Consider the following 18244-nt stretch of genomic DNA (forward strand, 5'->3'; position numbering starts at 1 on the left):
ATTGACGTATAATTTGCGATGAATGCATAATGTATACAATATAAAGTGCCTCGAATTTTCCTTTCATCTATATGTATATCTTTGCAATATGTGCGTGGGATGGATTTTTTTACTAAATTATTTATTCAAGTTCCTCGACGAATATGAGAAAAAAAATACTCCACAAAATTTTAATTATTTAATTACATACTTCATAATCATAATATTAATAATTCCAATTTGAGAGGGAGAGAAAACTGAGAGATAAGCACATAAAACAAACAAGATTAGGTTAATTAAGAAAAAATTACACAGGAAACTTACATCATTATAAAAACTAGGAGGAAGAGTAAAAGCACTCTCGTGCTAATGTCAAAATTGCAAAAACGATTGGACTAGAAATAAATAAAGTTGTCACGATCGAATATAATATCCTTCTTCTCGCTTCTTTTTTCGAGAACATATATGTATGCGTGTCGTAACGAGAGACATCTTATTTTATTTTTACATCCATCTGGCGCATGTGAGCTTCTCAAATATTCAGCTTGTGTCGCATCCGAAATGGACAGCGCATAGGATGTTCTAAATATGATTTCCGCACATATATCCGCATGGCATTTGCATCTTTTAAAGAGACGACTCGTATTCGCGTCTAGTTCATCGAAGTTAGAAACGATATCGTTCTCTCCTGAGGATCTAGTGTAGAAATCGAGAAAGTTTGATTGAATATCCCGCGGACGAAACACATTGACGGTCGCGGAGAAAAATTGGCTGTAATACGGCTAGATTTTTAAATCGCGGAAGTAGGCTGCATTTTTTAAGCGCGATCTGGGACGAATAATATCGCTCTATGCGCGCCAAGAATATCCTTCTTCCTTTCTTCAAAAAACACACTAGAATTATTTCATTAAATTAAGATAGATAAAGGTAAATCAATGAGAAGTTTGAAATTATGAGTGCTTTTATAAATATAAAACTTAAATTATTTCCAAGCAAAACTAAAACTGAAGAAAATATTATTCCTTCCTTTTACCGGTCTTGTAAAAGGAGCCGCTCAATGAAAACGAGTTTTTAAATTAAATTAGTTTGCAACAAGATTCATTTGCCTATGAATATAAATGTGAGTTTAATTTTAAAGTATAGCGGAACATTTTGGGAATATTAAATGAGAGGAAAGGGAGAAACTACAAGCGGAAGTGGCCTGTCGAAAGCAAAAAATGTCGCCTTAGACTGGGAGAAAGGGACGACTTTTATTTGAGCTCTCAGTTGTGTGATACGGTACTCATGCCCCTAACAGAAGGAGATGAGAATGTGTCCCGATACGGGATAAAAGAAGCTTTGCTTCGGCGACGCGGTATTGATCCCTCTTGCGATGGGACCGCGAGCGCCGTCGCTTCGCGGAAAATTCCTGGAGGAAAACATTGTAAGTGGCAATCGTGAGGAGCGGATCGTTAAGCTCTCTTCTCTCTCCCGTCAGCAGTCACGTCGAAAGAAACTTTATCCTACGTCATTAAGTCATTTATCATTATGTAGAGATCGTTTTTTTTCATTTTAGAAAGATCGTTTTATCAATTTCTGCGTTTCCTCGCAAATTAGTTTTCCATTCGAATTATACTTATCGATGCTTCATTAACATATGTCGATTCTCTTTCTCTGACATTGTTGTTTTACAAAGATCAGTCAAGTTTTATGAATACAATATACGCGCTCTTTCAAAAATCGTTCTATTGTAAATTAAACAATATGACGTATAAAGGATTGCAATAATGAATTTTATATCTCGTTGATTAATTTCATTTGTATCCTCGCGCCAGTGGTTATACGCGATACATTCTTTGATTCGAGGTTGCTCGAAAGAAGAAAAAAAAAGTCCGACCCCCCTCGGCGGGAGAAAATTCAATGTTCGATATAACAGGATATATGATGCGAACACCGGCTTAAAATCTAATCTTCAAACGCAGGCTGGACCCTCCTGGGTTCAAAATTCAATCGGATCATCTCGCTCATAACGTTCATCCAGAACGAAACGTTTCGCTGTGTACGGACGTATTTTCGCGAATATAAAACTCGTGACACGCGACATAATAAATTTCAATTTATATAAGTGAGCAAAATAAAGAATGGAATATGATAATAAAAGTGAAAAAATTTTTTTATTATATAATCTTTCACAATCCGAATCGCAATTTGATGTTCCTATTTTCAGTTTCAATTTTCCCTTTGTGGATTCTAAAAGATCGATAGGTTTAAATCTATATATAGGAACTGAGCTTCTACTTTATATTTCTCAGAGACAGTAATCGAACAGTTTTCCACTTAAAGATACAAAAGAGGAGCTGTAGGTAAAACTATAGATTGAATAGTTTTAAAAAAGAGCGATCCGGCTGTGTGCTTAAAGTATCAAAGTAGACGTTAGATTGAAAATTCAGATCGTAGGAGAAAAATTTTTCGACTAAAGAAGCTTGTTAAAAAAAAATTTAGAAAGAAGTAATTTTTATAAGTTTTATCTTCGCTTTGTCTAAGCGAAAAAAATAAATCTTGTAGCTATACCAGCAAAACAAAACTTCGTGTGCCATGAGCTTAATCTCATTCTCTCGAGAAGGATAGGGTGAACCTCCCATCGCGCAAGAAGAACAATCTTCTCGATATCTATTCAGATCAGACAAAATCCCAGTGTGTTCGACTTTCGTGATCTGCATCGTATATCCTAACGTATAATCGATACAATCTCGCGCTATTTGCCATCGCGATTGCGCCGAATTGAGATCGATAATCTTTTTACTGGAACGCGTGATAGTCGTGTAGATTTTTCAACAAGTTTTTTGCATTTCCCCGAGATCTCCGGAGATGGAGGGAGAAAAAAACATTGACGGCTAATAATAACGGATCGATATGAAACTCTGAAACTGCGTTGCGCTGCGTAGTAATTTGCGAAGCTTTTGCTTTCGGCTTGTGTTTCTCTGCAATGCAGCATGTTTACGTCTTGTTACGCGACGTCGCTCTGGCATAGACTAACGAACCTTTTCTTATAAAGCAAACTGCGCATTTTCAACGAAAAAATCATACTCTTTGGGATACGCGAGATTACAAGGAAACCGTACTTAATCCGCATCGTGTTTACGAGAGTACAAAGAAAATTGTATCTATGAATAAAAGAAGATCCGATTAATCTCTGCAATAGTAAGCCGGAAAAGCAGCGAAGCGGAATCGATAGAAACAGAGAATATGACAGAAATACTCGAGAGATTTTAATTTTTTTTCGGGATTCTAATTATACATTTTTATTTTTGGGGGAGAAAAAACATATTTACAAATAATTTAACCGCGAGTTCGTAAAAAATGCCATTAAAATAAATATTACGTTAGGAGATCCCGTGTATAAATAAATTGTAGTTAGAAATTAACTAGAGGCTATTTTCATGCTTCTCATTTAGAATGAAAATTCACAGCTGCGGCGAGTCGCGGTTTAACAAAATCTCGCATCTCATGTATCTCCATTAGAAGGCCAATTTACCGGTTTTGCACCGAAATCTCCTTTCTCCCCGGCGATCTCTCACCGCCGGCTCTGGCTTATTACTCGCAGCATCCTTCCTATCCGGTATTGCGCGCCACGTCGCATCGACGATCCCAATTTCGGACGACCCTGGCGCGAGCCAGGAAATCGCTGTGCATGGCACATGGAGACGCTCTGCTTTGGCACGTCTTTCTCGGCTATGCCCGTGGCAGCAGGGTTCGTCGGGAGGGAGAGGAGGAACACTGCTTACCAGCCGCGACCTCCTATACTCGCGACGGTCGCGGGAAAGAGGGTGCCCTCCCGATACAGGAGGAGATCAGAGGGAAGCCCCGGTCGGTCCCGTAATCTGTATCGCATCTTTCTCCTTTGCGCCAACCTCGTCATTCCCATCGTTTTCTCTTCGTCTTTCCAAAATCGATTTCGGTCGGTGCGGGGCCGCGCCCAGTGAGCTCGACACGGTGAGAGTACGACTTTGAGCGAGAGGGTAGGAACGGAGGCTGGCGAGGGAGAGAATAACGGGATAAAGGGGGCGGAAGGAAGGAAGAGGGAGAGAGAGAAAGAGAGAGATGTGAAAGGGGACGAGAGAGAGAGAGACAGTTAGCCTCATTTAACCGAGAAGGATCCTGCCACGTCATGCGTGCGATACGCCCACCCTTCGTCTCCTTGTCCTTTTCGTGTGCGGTTCCGCAACCCGCCCGATGCCGCAAACCGCCGCTCCAAGTTTCACCTTCGAGCTCCTCGGGGATGCTATAGGCTTCGCCTAGGATCGCTTAAGACCCCCGGACTCTCCGGGGCGAAAGTTACTTTGGACGGCGAAAATCGTTTCGCGTTCTTCCACGTTCATTTCCCGAGTCAGTTCGTAGATTTAGGAAATTCCCGGAAGAACAGTAGGATGAAAACACACGAACGTTTCGTGAAATTTATATTACATTACGTTTTCGAGAAAGCGCATTCTCTACTTACTTCTCAAAAATTTAATCTTTGCGAAACTTTGCATCTTACGAAATTATTCGCAGAACGAGACAAAATACTATATACGAAAGGAAAAAAAAATGCGCAGCTGGATATTCTTCGAGAAGCTATATCTTTAAAATTTAACCGGAGGACCTTTGAGGAGATGTGCGCATCGCAAAATACCTCTTACATAATCTCTCCCGCTCTCCTTCTCTTCCTTCTTCAGAAAAGACGGAGATCTACTTCGCGTATCGCGGAATCTACGACGGGGCGGAGAAAAAAAAGAAAAAAAAAAGAGAGCATATAGGGTGTTAAAGCGACCGTTCTCGTCTCTCGCGATGCGACGTACGTCGCTTTCGTGCAGTCGTGCACGCACTTACAAGACCGCGCACAAGTCGCTAGTTCTACCTCTGGTTCTGGTGCGACAGCTCCACCCTATTCTACCTACTTACGTGTCCGCATTCAGCGTGTCCTTGCACACGTAAACGGGGCACTTTTGCACAGCCAGCGACCACCGCACGTATGCACGTTCCGAACGCACACGCGATTCTCCCCTATACCCCCTTTTACGGGGTATAGTCGCATTTTCTCGAGCCAATGGCTGTGAAATCGAGCGTTTTCTCTCCCCCGCGTGTCTTTCTCTTTTCGTCGCGTCCGTCTCTCCTCTTCCGCGGAATTGCGGACGCACTCGAACCACTGATGTTCCACCCCAAAGCCGCTTGTGGAATTTCGCTCGGGCATGTCGATCGACACGGGGTTCTCGAGCGAGGAACATCAATTCCGAGCTGCTGCAAACTGCATTTGTCTTGCAACGGCAGCTCCGATCTCCTTTTCCCTATTGCGCGAAAGAAGGATCTCGGATTTCTTTGTCTAGCCATAAATAACATTTAAGATTAAAGGAATTGAACGTCGTATCTTCTCCCCGTGTCGATTTCTATCAGTTGTGCTTTTCTCCTTTGGAAAAACGTAGTTTATTCCGGCTGTGTCTGGTTAGCTATTTAAAAGTCATAAAACATGAAGATCTATAGCAGAGTCATGCTGAAAGATTATTTTGGTCTTTTTAACTAGGATAGAATTAAAAGAATTAGAGGGAAAGAGAGGAAGAGAAAGAGAGAGAAAGAGAAGTTGATTAATCTCATACTTCACATTTAATGTTTTGTAAAATGTTTTTCATTACTGTTTTAATTATATCAGTAAATAATGAAACATTATATTGCTGTAATTTCAAAAGAATTGCATAGTAAACTTGAAGCGAACGAGTTAATCTTTTATTTGCGTTTTGTAGAAAAATATACAGGAACGAATTTCATTCGAATTGTTCTTGTGTAAAATAGTAATTTCTTTGCGTTGTATAAAATAGAAATTTACCGAACACAAGGGGAATGCTTGCAATAACTTTCTCTGTGTGTAGAATTACAATTTACCAGTGTAACATATACTTCGCTTTACGATACGCTCTTGTCCTTTATGGTACGTCCTTTAACTTCTCGAGAACTCTGACCGATAATCAGAACTCGCCGAGAATTGTCATCGATCTGCACAAATAACTCCCACGGGTACGAAATCTCGTTGACCCGGTTTGCTCAACAGCAGTTTGTGGTAAAAAAAAAAAGAAAAAAGAAAAAAGAAAAAAAAGAAGGAAAGAAAAAAACTCGCCGAATCCAGATTCGCTGCTCTTAATCTTCTTTCGAGTAACCCGGTGATTTCTATATCCAGAAAATATCGCGGCTCCTTTTTACGGCCGGCATAACTCGGCGGCAAAAGTTTAATTAAGTAATGCACTTTCGGCGTTACACCCGGCGTGGTGTTGGCTCGCAGCGCGACTTCTCACGGAATTTTTCTTCGCGAGGGAAGACCAAGTGCCGCGCCATCGGCCATAACTTGTCGACAAAGAAGCCCCGCTGGACCCCGGTTCTTTTCAATGACAACTCGGAGAGAAAGCTGAGAAATGCGGAAATTCATCTAACAGAATACCTCTCTTGAAAATTCGCAGCCGTGACTTCCACGGCCGCTCTCTGTTACTTTATTCGTCGCCAAGTTTGAATCCTCCTCTCATCGCTCGATTATACTAATTTTTTTTTTCCTTTTTGCGAATGGAAGAATATTCGGCGATTCTATTGCGCGCATAATACAGACATAATATATATATATATATATATATATATACACTGGTGGATCCTGGGGGGGGGGGGGGGGGTAAAACCCCCGCCTTGCAAATTAAAAGAAACAGTTTTGCTGAATTTGTTTAAAAAATATAAATAAATAAAAACAAACATTAAAGAGCTATCGACGTCAGGATCCGCTACTGTATATATATAAGTATAAGATACACTGTAAATTATACTCATTACGCATTCAAGGAATTAAGTATAGATTAAGTCAGACATAGGACGAAATAATGAGATAATTTTGTTGTACGAAAATAATTAGGCGAAATTCTTTGTATCTATATAATATATATTACATGGATATAAAGAATTTCGCGTAATTATTTTTGTGCAACGAAATTATCTCATCATTTCGTCCTATGTCTGACTTAATCTACACTTAACTCCTTGAATGCGTAATGAGTATAATTTCCAGTGTATCTTATACATACATAATGTATATATTATATGGATATAAAGAATTTCGCCTAATTATTTTCGTGCAACGAAATTATCTCATCATTTTGTCCTATCTGACTTCTAGTCTGACTTAATCTACACTTAACTCCTTGAATGCGTAATGAGTATAATTTCCAGTGTATCTTATACTTTTATATATATATATTATATATATATTTCATTACGCATTCAAGGAGTTAAGTGTAGATTAAGTCAGACATAGGACGAAATGATGAGATAATTTCGTTGCACGAAAATAATTAGGCGAAATTCTTTATATCTATGTAATATATATTATATAGATACAAAGAATTTCGCCTAATTATTTTTGTACAACAAAATTATCTCATTATTTCGTCCTATGTCTGACTTAATCTATACTTAATTCCTTGAATGCGTAATGAGTATAATTAACAATGTATCTTATACATACATAATGTATATATTATATGGATATAAAGAATTTCGCCTAATTATTTTTGTGCAACGAAATTATCTCATCATTTTGTCCTATGTCTGACTTAATCTACACTTAACTCCTTGAATGCGTAATGAGTATAATTTCCAGTGTATCTTATACATACATAATGTATATATTATATGGATATAAAGAATTTCGCCTAATTATTTTTGTGCAACGAAATTATCTCATCATTTTGTCCTATCTGACTTCTAGTCTGACTTAATCTACACTTAACTCCTTGAATGCGTAATGAGTATAATTTCCAGTGTATCTTATACTTATATATATATATATTATATATATTTAAAAGTATAAGATACACTGGAAATTATACTCATTACGCATTCAAGGAGTTAAGTATAGATTAAGTCAGACATAGGACGAAATGATGAGATAATTTCGTTGCACGAAAATAATTAGGCGAAATTCTTTATATCTATATAATATATATATATATATATATACACTGGCGGATCCTGGGGGGGGGGGGGTTAACCCCCCCGCTTGCAAATTAAAAGAAACAGTTTTGCTGAATTTGTTTAAAAAATATAAATAAAGAAAACAAACATTAAAGAGCTATCGACGTCGTTGATCCTGGAATAAAAGCTAATCATGAAACCAAAAATATTATATAAAATAATTTTGCAACCCCCCCCCCCCCCCCCCTTATCGACGTCAGGATCCGCTAGTGTATATATATATAAATGAACACAAGAAAGACAAAGAAAATTGAAAATTTTTCAAATGTTTCGTAAGCTTGCACCATTTCGTAGAATATATACAAACTTATTGAATTAGAACGTCTTGGTATCTCGGATATCATGCATATTTTATTTTACAGCTTTAAGTATTCAAAAGTGGCAAACAATTGCTCCGATGTCAGATAGATTTTGTATAAGTAATGATGTATAAAATAAAAATTAAGAACTGTAACGTTGAAGAATATTTAAACGGATTAAAAGTTAAATATTTAAAATTAAAGAAGCTTAATAATTTAGAGAGCTCAGATTATTTACAAACATTTCAAGCGAATGTCTTTTCTCATATACATATAATAACGCCAACAGAAATAATTTAATCCCGACTTCGCGAGAGACTGAATTATCGAAAGTCGGAAAGTGAGGATAAATAATTAGCGCCGACGAAAGATCTATTCTGGTGCATCTGGAATCATCTCGTGGAAGACAATTTGATTCCCCGCGTGTCGTTTCACGGGCGCGAACTCGAGAAATGGGAGCATCAGGGAACTGAAAGTACGGCGCTATACTCGCTATATCCTGGGTTATATTTTCAAGCTTGCGGCAGATCTCTCGCCGATTTCGCAATATACAGCTGCCGGGAGTTTTCCCCCCGGTGAGATATAGCACCCTGCGAAATTGTTCGCGAGCGGCTCGATGACGTATTGCGCGACGACGAACATCCCCGGGAACGTATATATACGCCAAAGTTGTGCAATATGAGACTACGAAAGCAGCATACTACGGTATGTGAATTCGACGATACACGGGATAACTAGTTGCTTTCCGAATCCCCTTTTCTAGCGTTTAATCGTAATTTCAGAATCAAGATGTACCGAGAGTAGCATTTGATTTGGAATCTAAAACAAAAGCGACGTCGCGTCGTTTCTTTTGTTGCATTCTACAAAGGGCATTTCATGAAAATCAGCGCTTTGTTTGTTTAATGGCAAACTTTCCAATGTAGATTTCCCTTGAAATAAAAATCTCTCGAAAGCTTGTTGTTCATTTCTGCTCTCTTGTTTGATTCTTTTTTCTTTAAAAATTTTTAATTAATCTCAAAAAAACAAAATAGGTCTGAGAAAAAAAAGAAAGATTAACGCGAGTATTTGATTATCGATTTGAGAATTGAAAAATATTCTTTTTAAAAAAGAGTATTATACCGACAAGCGTATCAAATGAAAATTTCCAGAATTAAGTAGCTTTAAATCGAATCAATTTTATTCGGCTTGTTCTCTCTCATATGAAATTTAGCGCAAACTCTCTTTCCGTGAAAATTCTTTGTATATTTATCGAAATCTTATCAATGTCAGCAAGACACCGCATTATTATGCACACGTGTTATGAGCCAACAATAACGCAAGATACAATTACGCGAGGTTCGCTTTAGGACGCAGTCTGAATCGCTTTTAATGCACGCTAACTAATTGGCCACAGGTGTGCACCTGAGCAAGTCCCCAAAGAGGAGAGAGCCGCAACGTTACAAACATGCAACATAAGCATGCTCGTAAGTGCATAAGCTGGCTGAGTGTTTACGAAACGGTGATCATTTTGTATAAACGGCGAGAGTTGTTCTCGTTGATTTGTGTAATACCATGAAGGGGGCTTTTTTCATCGTCGGCTTTTAAAATTAAAAAATAAAACAGCCGACACATCCACAGAGGCTAATCATTTTAATTATATGATTATACACAGAGAGAATTTTCTCTTAGAATTTACCCTGAAAATCATGGTAATCGTAGGACAATATAGTATGGAAAGAATTTTATGAGAACTTCTCTGATTAATATTTATCACAATAAAAATAATATCTATTACAATAAAATATAAAATATGTTTGATTAATCTTATTATGCAGTTTAGTAAAATTAATCAAACATGTTTTATATTTTATTGTGATAGATATTATTATTTTTATTGTGATAAATATTAATCAGAGAAATTCTCATAAAATTCTTTCCATACCATACTGTCCCACGATTACCATGATTTTCAGGGTAAATTCTAAGAAAAAATTCTCTCAGTGTACATTAACTAAATAAAGGTTAAAATAAAAAAATACTTTAAAAAAAATATAATTACATTATTTCGCGCAAGCTTGCAAAAAAATCACGATAATTATTAACTGATAACCACTTGTTTATTGATTTTATTTATCGCGCGGCTTATGCACACAGGAGTCGGATCCCGAAGTTACGGCGTAAAGTTACATGCAAAGGGGTGGACAGGGGGTTGAAGGGGAGACATCCTATTATAATGCTCGGACCGTGCAGCGGTGTTTGCACGTGGTCGTTTCTCGTCTCGCGTGTAATCCGGTCCTTTGTAGCTTGGTCCTGGCGCTCCGCGCTTCGTTTGATTATTAATTATTATTGGAAGGCAAATGTAGCGTGACCGTTGCGCGCGGCAACGATCGATAATTCATGCACGACAAACCGCGCGCGCTGGCTGCCGGCGCCCGAAGAGGATTGATTCGGGCCGAGGGACTCTCCTCGGACGTGGCTTTCCCTTTATCGTCGGGCCGCACTCGTCCATTTTCCCCGGAAGCGCTTTCGAACTTCCTCTCTCTCTCTCTCTTCTTGTATTTATAAACTTTTCCAAGTACTCGAAGCGCGGTGGTTAACGGCGTCTGAGGATCGACGCGCGAAAACCCTCCCGAAGGATATCGACCGACGATTCGACGCTCGATGGCACCGATGAAAACTTGGTAATTTCGGACGTGCTCCAGTTTACACGCCGACGACTTTAGCCGCGATCGGACTCGAGGAAGACGCGCTTACGCTTGCTTCGAGGAGGACTGTTATACGCGCAGGGATGGAAAGTTTTCCGTGGCGTGTATTAATGGCAGAAATAACGGAACCTCTCCGGTTTCCCCGGAGAGAACAATTTCGCGATTACTTCCGATTGTGCCGTCTGTCGGATTCGAGAAGCTTTTACGATTTTAGATAGAAATATTGCGTGAAAAAACTTCGATGCTATAAAAAAGGAATACGCAACAATTTTAAGAAAGAAAGAATCTCTTACATTAATGTAACATTTTATATAATTTAAAATACTGTATATAAATATATCAACTTTTATATCAATTATAAATAATTTACATAAAATATAAATATTACTGCTATATAATCTTTTAAAGTTATACGTTCTTTCTGTCAAAAACAGCTGTTGCGGAAACATGACATTTCGTGGAGACTCGGTGTTTATAATTTTTCCGTGACTTTCTAGACATGTCTTTCTTAGGATAAAAATTAAATTAAACATTATTAAAAATTCTCGTACAATATTTCTAGTAAAATGAGAAGTTACTAGAGAGTTTATCGTAGAATGGACTTAATAAAAATCCACCTCCATTCGTCGGCGCTTTAAAGACGAGGAATATAAGGTATCGCTCGAAGGGTATCTTGCTCGGAGGTCTCCGATAAATTGCGAGTTCGATAGTTCCCGTGGCACATTTTCCCAGAGTTTTCTCTACGCCAGCGCATCCGAGGAATAAAGAGGACCGAAGGGGAGAGGAAGGGAGAGGGCTCATCCGACACGAGTTAAAGTTATCGTTTTCATAACTCTTCGCGCGCTCAAAGAGGGTGGATCGACCGACCGATGAAAATATGCCGTTGTTACGGAAGGATTAGCGGGGATTAACCGAGAGATTTAGAGTCATCTGGGGGCTGGGCGCTCGCTAAATGTCTAATCCGGAAATATGGTTGTCTTTGCTCAGAATTTCCCCTTTTTCCTACCTCCCTTTAGGATGCAGGGTGACGCGAGCGGCGGAATTCTCGGCAGCAGACGGCGGATAATCCGCGGCCTGCACTAAATTTCACTTTGCAACGTTATCTCGTATTGCGAAAACAGATTGCGGTACAGCAGTATCTCCTCGCTCTTTTGATCTGGCAGAAAAACGATGGAAGCGCGTCATAACAGCGGTTCCATTGAGTCAACGTCCTCGGTTTTACTATTATGACACTGCAATTCATTTCACGTGTGTATGTTTGTATATTCTTCACAGTTTCTTCACAGAACTCTCTTGACAGCGCATTTAAAAAGCGTTTCAAATTAATCTTCTTGACATTTTTTAATCAACTCTGATGTACAGAATTTAATTGAATATAATATACCAGTGAATTGACTTTTTTTAGTGACTTGTTATTTAATTATCGCGAGAATAATACAGGTATATGAGAGAGCAGCTATTACTGTTCTGTTCATTGGTACTTCAATATGTTGCAGTACTTGTCTTTTGTTATACGAGGGAGAGTTCACTTCTTGAAGAGCGTGTAGTTGTTTTGCACATTAATGGGAAGACTCTTTGATGTAAAACCTTGCGTATGTACTTGTCAAGCTAACAAAGGTCAAAGGCTAAATGCAGATTGTATGAAATTATTGTTAGCGAAATACAGGAGAGAGAAAATAAATATATTCCAGAAGAATAATAAGTTGATATTCTAGTGGCGTAATTAGATATTTTCACAAGACTTTTTATGATCGTCAAGACATAATTTTTATAAATTATTAAAATATATATTTAAAAAAATATATACACGTATATTAATTTATTTAAATATATAATAAAAGTTCAAGACTTAATTATGATTTTATCATAATTATCGTGAAAATTTTATTTTAATTTAAAATCTTAATTCATTATCTAACATAGTAAATACTAAATACATAACAAAAATATAGATTTTAATATTAATAAATTCACGCGAGATAGATATTTTTTAGATTATAAAGGTTGCAATAATCTATAATTGCTTTTAAATTAGAAAATAATCTAAAAGCAAAAAATGACATAATTTCATTATTTAAAAATTTTTTTATGTTTAGAGGTATGTGCTGTTCTATATACATAGAATATATGTTTCTATATTTTTTAGATATGTATATAAATGTTATCTAGGTATTTTAATGTAAACGTACACAAAAGACTTTAAATTTAATATTTGTGAAAATATAGTAATATCACAAAAGATGTGAATGCATCTCACATCACTAGAAAACTGACAAATGTTGAAAAAAGTACTGGAATAAAATAAGCTAAAACCGAAATTTTCGTTAAGATGATAATGTATTGTATATTGAACAATGTTATCAAACTCTGGTGACGCAAACGCAGTTAGAATGTAAGGGCTGCGGTTCGTAATATCTGATATCCTAACGTGATATTCTCTCACAACAGTCTCTAGGTGTGCGATCTTGGTATGCGGAAACACAACGAATGATATAATTCCGCTACACCGCTTCACCATTAGTTTACGATCCCCATGGGCGCGCAAGGGTTGGACGCGATGTTTATGGGGCCCTGTAACAGGGAGCCGCGTAACGTTGCATCCCCTTCAGAACGTCGGCAGAAAGTTATAATTGCTGTATGTTAACCCGACGACAGAAATGGCGACCGGTTTTTATGCACGTGTTTTTTTATCAGTCTCTTTCGTCTACGATATAAGATTGTAATCAAAGGCCTTTCTCTAGTGATATAATCTTGATAAAAAATGATATTGAATATCAGGGTTAAGCTTTAAAATTAAAGTCGATGATTGTAAGATACTTTGCAAAAACTCGTAAAAATAATATAAAAAAATAATATATAGAAAATAATTATGTAGATTACCGAAACACTGTTAATTTTTGAAAGTAAAAAAGAATCGAAGTAAACAAAGTAGTATTTTTCTCCATATAAGAACTTGTTCTAAGACTTTTCGAATTTGATCGAAAAATATTATTTTTCATCAATTTTAAAATTTTCGAAAAACTTTAGAAAAATATAGTTTAAAAATTATAATTTTATGTTTAAATAATGATCTTTTTTAATAATAGCCAAAATATATATCTTTATTAATTATACAATATCATAATATCTTGATAAGAGCTCGTATATTTTCATAATAATCATTATTTCAAGCGTCTGGAAAATGCGCGTGGAATTCTCATAAATCATAAATGCCGAGCCCGCCGTAAGGCTTAATGAGTCGCCGTATCGACGCGGTTTTCCTCCTGCTATACTCTCCAGGTTTCCTCGGAGAGGACTTTCCCAACTACTCCCCGAAGACTATAGATTATTGCAACTTCTGACGCGCAAGGGATAGAATTAAAAACTTCTCCTGTCGGCAGTTACCTGTGGCTGACGGATAAGGATTTAATTGGTTCTGTGTGGGGAAGTTTTAATGAATATACGTGGCGTATCGGTACATTAGCGTTTTATTGGCTCCTGCTCTTGTTGTCATCGTTGCTCGTCGTTTCGAAATAATATTCCTGCAGCCGGCGCAGCCACGCTGTCCAGTACTGTTGCAGCGTATTGTCGCACACTTCGTACACCGTCGCTGGTGCGCCGCACGTGTAAGCAATCACGAGCAATCCGTGTTTTATCTGAAGAATCAAGAGTAGATATGATCGGTCCAATTGTGCGACACGAGAATTAATCGTGATGCTACAATACTTCTCAACGATAAATCCAATAATCGTTTTAAGAGATAAATGTTTAGTCGATTATTTAAAAAAATACTAATAGCAATGATTTTACAAGGTGTCTAATAAATTATAGCAAAAATACTAGCATCGATCCGAAGCAGCAAATTAGTTTTCATAACAATATTTCGAAATTTTATTTATTTTGCGCAGGGTTTTTATATCGCAGCGGGATATTTACCACGAAGGGATATTGATTAGAAGCATTGATAGCTCCAATATACGCAGCGATTTGTACAGGCGCGTCATACGTTGCTTTCAAATTCAATTTCTTCTTATCTGATTTCTTCCAATCAATTAGATAGTTTTTGCCCCTGCGAATTTATATGTATATTTAAATATAAATATTAAATTAATATTTAATACGTGTAAGAGCTATTAAATATAGATGACAGAACAATTTTGAATCTTATCACTTGAAGAATCTGTAGATAATCGATATAATTTAAAATTGTCCTACATATATATAATATATCTTCTGCACAATATACGCAACAAATCTCCAGGAAAAAAATATAAATTTAGAAAATGAAAAAAAATATGATTTGTGAACATTACAGAAACAGTAAATGATTTAGTAAACATGATCTATCAAAAGATGAAAAATGAATAATAAGAAACTAATGTCATTTTTATAATATTTATATATAATCAATATTGAAATTATAAAATGTAGAGTTATGCCAGAAAGAGAAAACAGGCAGCGTTCTCTGTTGCGCGTATTCTGAAATAGAATTTCCTTGGCAAAGTATCTGTTTTACCTATAGGAGGCTATACAATCGACTACGCCTTTGTAATGCAACTTGTTGTGAACCACGTGTGTTTCAATTGCCTTCACATTATGCACGTTTTCCAAAACGTGTTGGACGCTTTTAAAAATCGGTTCGATCTTTAAAGGAACCTCATATTCTTTCCCTAATAAACTCTGCGCTATACACGAATGCAGCGATGCCCCATCCTCTAACAATGCTATATATTATAGAAAAAATTAATATTAATTAAATTGATCTTATTATAGACTGATTAAAATTTTTCACAGAATAATTTAATTGAATACCTTTCTGATGCATTTCGAATCCTTCTTGCCCAAGTTCTTTTATCATTCTTTTCTTCCATGCCTCTAAAGCCAGTTTTGATTCTAGGGGCATAGTTTGCGTAAGAATCTTAGTTACACTGGGAAATTTTATTACTTCCGGATCATTTCGAGATATAGATAATACTTCTGTTAACTGTGTGAGAGATTCTTTTTTGTCGCTCATAATTGGAAAAGATGGCAAATTTTTTATAATAATGTCAGGCAATCTTTCAGAATTAGAAGATACATCATACTTTGCAACCGTATTTTCAGTGCTAGATAAATTTAAATTCGACAATGAGGCATTGTTACTAATATTACTCTTTACAGGAGTATTTTGATCACAGTATGCAAAAGTATTTTCATCACTATTATTATTATCTGCTGTGATTGTAGACAAATTACATAATGGATTAGTAATTTCATGTTCAACTTTCTGCAAAACTAGATTAGATTTGGAACATTGAAAACTATGTTTTATGTTTTGATTGTTTGAACTTTTAATTTTGACATTGCTAAATTTTGCCTCAAATATTTTCTTATCAGGATCTAGTTTATCTTGTGGCTTGGTAGATGAATAAATCTTTTTCCAATTATTATCAGAATTTTTCATAATCCATGATAGTTCTGTATCTGTCATATTTGGTTTTTGTTGCGGAATCTTTCTTTTCTTTTCTAATTTTAGCCTTTTCTTCTTTTCAGCATTTGTTTCAATTAACTCACCAAATACTGATTTATATTCTTTCATTAATTTTTTCATCCTCTCAGCCTTTAAGCTATGTTTTTTAATAAACCTTTGGCATACAATTTGTACATCAGGCGTCAAAGATAGAACGTATTTAGAAGTTGTTAGCATAATCATTTTTGTGGATTGCTTTGTAGTTGCGAACTATCATACAGTTAGTTATTATCAATCCTGTTAAAAAATAATTAAATATAATGATATAATCAATAATGCTCTGATTTTTATTAATAAAATAAATAATTAAGTAAAACTCACTTTAAGGAAAGAGAATGCATTCCTTTTGTTGTTAGCAGGTTATGTATAGACCAAAATGTATACCAAATATTATTTTTATGAAAAAATAAATTAATTATAAATTGACAGTATATATCATAGAAAAGTAATAACTATAATTATTTCACTTCTTAATCAAAACAGCTATTGCAAAACAAATAATAATACGCTTCTATGTAGAGCAAAACAAACATTAAGGTTATGTAGTACCCAACAATCTATTATTGTCATCTACACTATATAGAAGTCTGTGGTCATCTATGAATTAATTTCTGAAATACTTCGTATTACCAACATTTGATATGTTACTAACTTTCATTATAAACATTGGATATATATATATGTAAGTTTAAAAGATTTATTTTATGTTATAATTTTTTCAGATTAGCACATGTTGGTTTTATAAATACTAGAACAACACAAGCGCGCGCTACGCGCGCGCCATTCTTTGATTTCATATTTAAAAAAATAATTATTAAAATAATAATATTTTTTTGACAGAATCAACTGATAACTGTCAAAAAATATTAATCGAGTTTAGAATACCATAACATATTACTTTAAACAAATTATTTTAATTTTTAAAATATATTATTTAAAAACTTAATTAACAAATTGGCGCTTAAATCAGCTGATTTCTGTCAAAAAATATTACTAAAGCATTCATTTGCTAATTAAATTTCAGAGTAATAATACGTTATAAAAATTAAAGTAGTAATGTTGATAATACTTTATCCTCGATTAATACTTTTTGACAGAAATCAGCTGATAACTGACAAAAATAATAACTGAGTTTAAAGTAGCTAATTTCTATAAAAAAATATTAATAAATCTTCTCGTCCATAAAATCGTAATTAGTCTCGACGTTGTGATTATCTCGATTATCAAAACAGTCTTACAGAAAATTCTATTTTTTTTGTTCGCACTTGTTTTAGATTTAAATACTGAATTTTTATGCATTGCATAATTAATTAATATATACTTCTTTATGTATTGATTGCAATGCATGCATAAAAATATGTGAATTAATTATGCAATGCATAAATATTCATTACTTAAATCTTTAACAGAAAACCAAAAAAATAGAATTATATACAAGAATCTTTCGAACAAAATATCTATGCTTCTATCAGATTCATGCGTCTGTACACACACATCCAACACACTGCAGTCTCGCGCGAGACTGACCGCAAGACTCTGAGCAGCGGTATCGCCAAGCGCACCCGACACCCTACACATCCTCCACGCTGCGCATCTCGCGCGAGACTGATTCTCGAGACATTGTGATTGCGAGACTGATCGTCAGTCTCGCGCGAGGCGCGCAGCGTGGTAGACGTATAGGCTGTGTTTGGCGATACCGCTGCGCAGAGTCTTGCGGTCAGTTTCGCGCGAAACGTGCAGCGCGATGGATGTGTGTGTATGTACAGACGCACGAATCT

At 36.1% G+C, this 18244-nt stretch overlaps 1 protein-coding gene across 1 annotated transcript; it reads right to left on the bottom strand.

Moving 5' to 3' along the window:
- Positions 1-14119: 14119 nt before the first annotated feature.
- LOC145941574 (uncharacterized) lies at positions 14120-16977 on the bottom strand. Its single transcript, XM_083047724.1, has 5 exons — positions 16788-16977; positions 15770-16703; positions 15474-15681; positions 14894-15026; positions 14120-14613 (listed from the first exon to the last, which is right to left on the bottom strand). The coding sequence occupies exons 2-5, from the start codon at positions 16647-16649 to the stop codon at positions 14446-14448; spliced, it is 1389 nt and encodes a 462-aa protein (XP_082903850.1). The 5' UTR covers positions 16650-16703; positions 16788-16977; the 3' UTR covers positions 14120-14445.
- Positions 16978-18244: the final 1267 nt, after the last annotated feature.

Source organism: Prenolepis imparis, unplaced genomic scaffold (genome assembly GCF_030444845.1).
Source record: "Prenolepis imparis isolate NDT839.2.m4 unplaced genomic scaffold, iyPreImpa1.0 SCAF_10, whole genome shotgun sequence".
Lineage (NCBI taxonomy): Eukaryota > Metazoa > Arthropoda > Insecta > Hymenoptera > Formicidae > Prenolepis > Prenolepis imparis.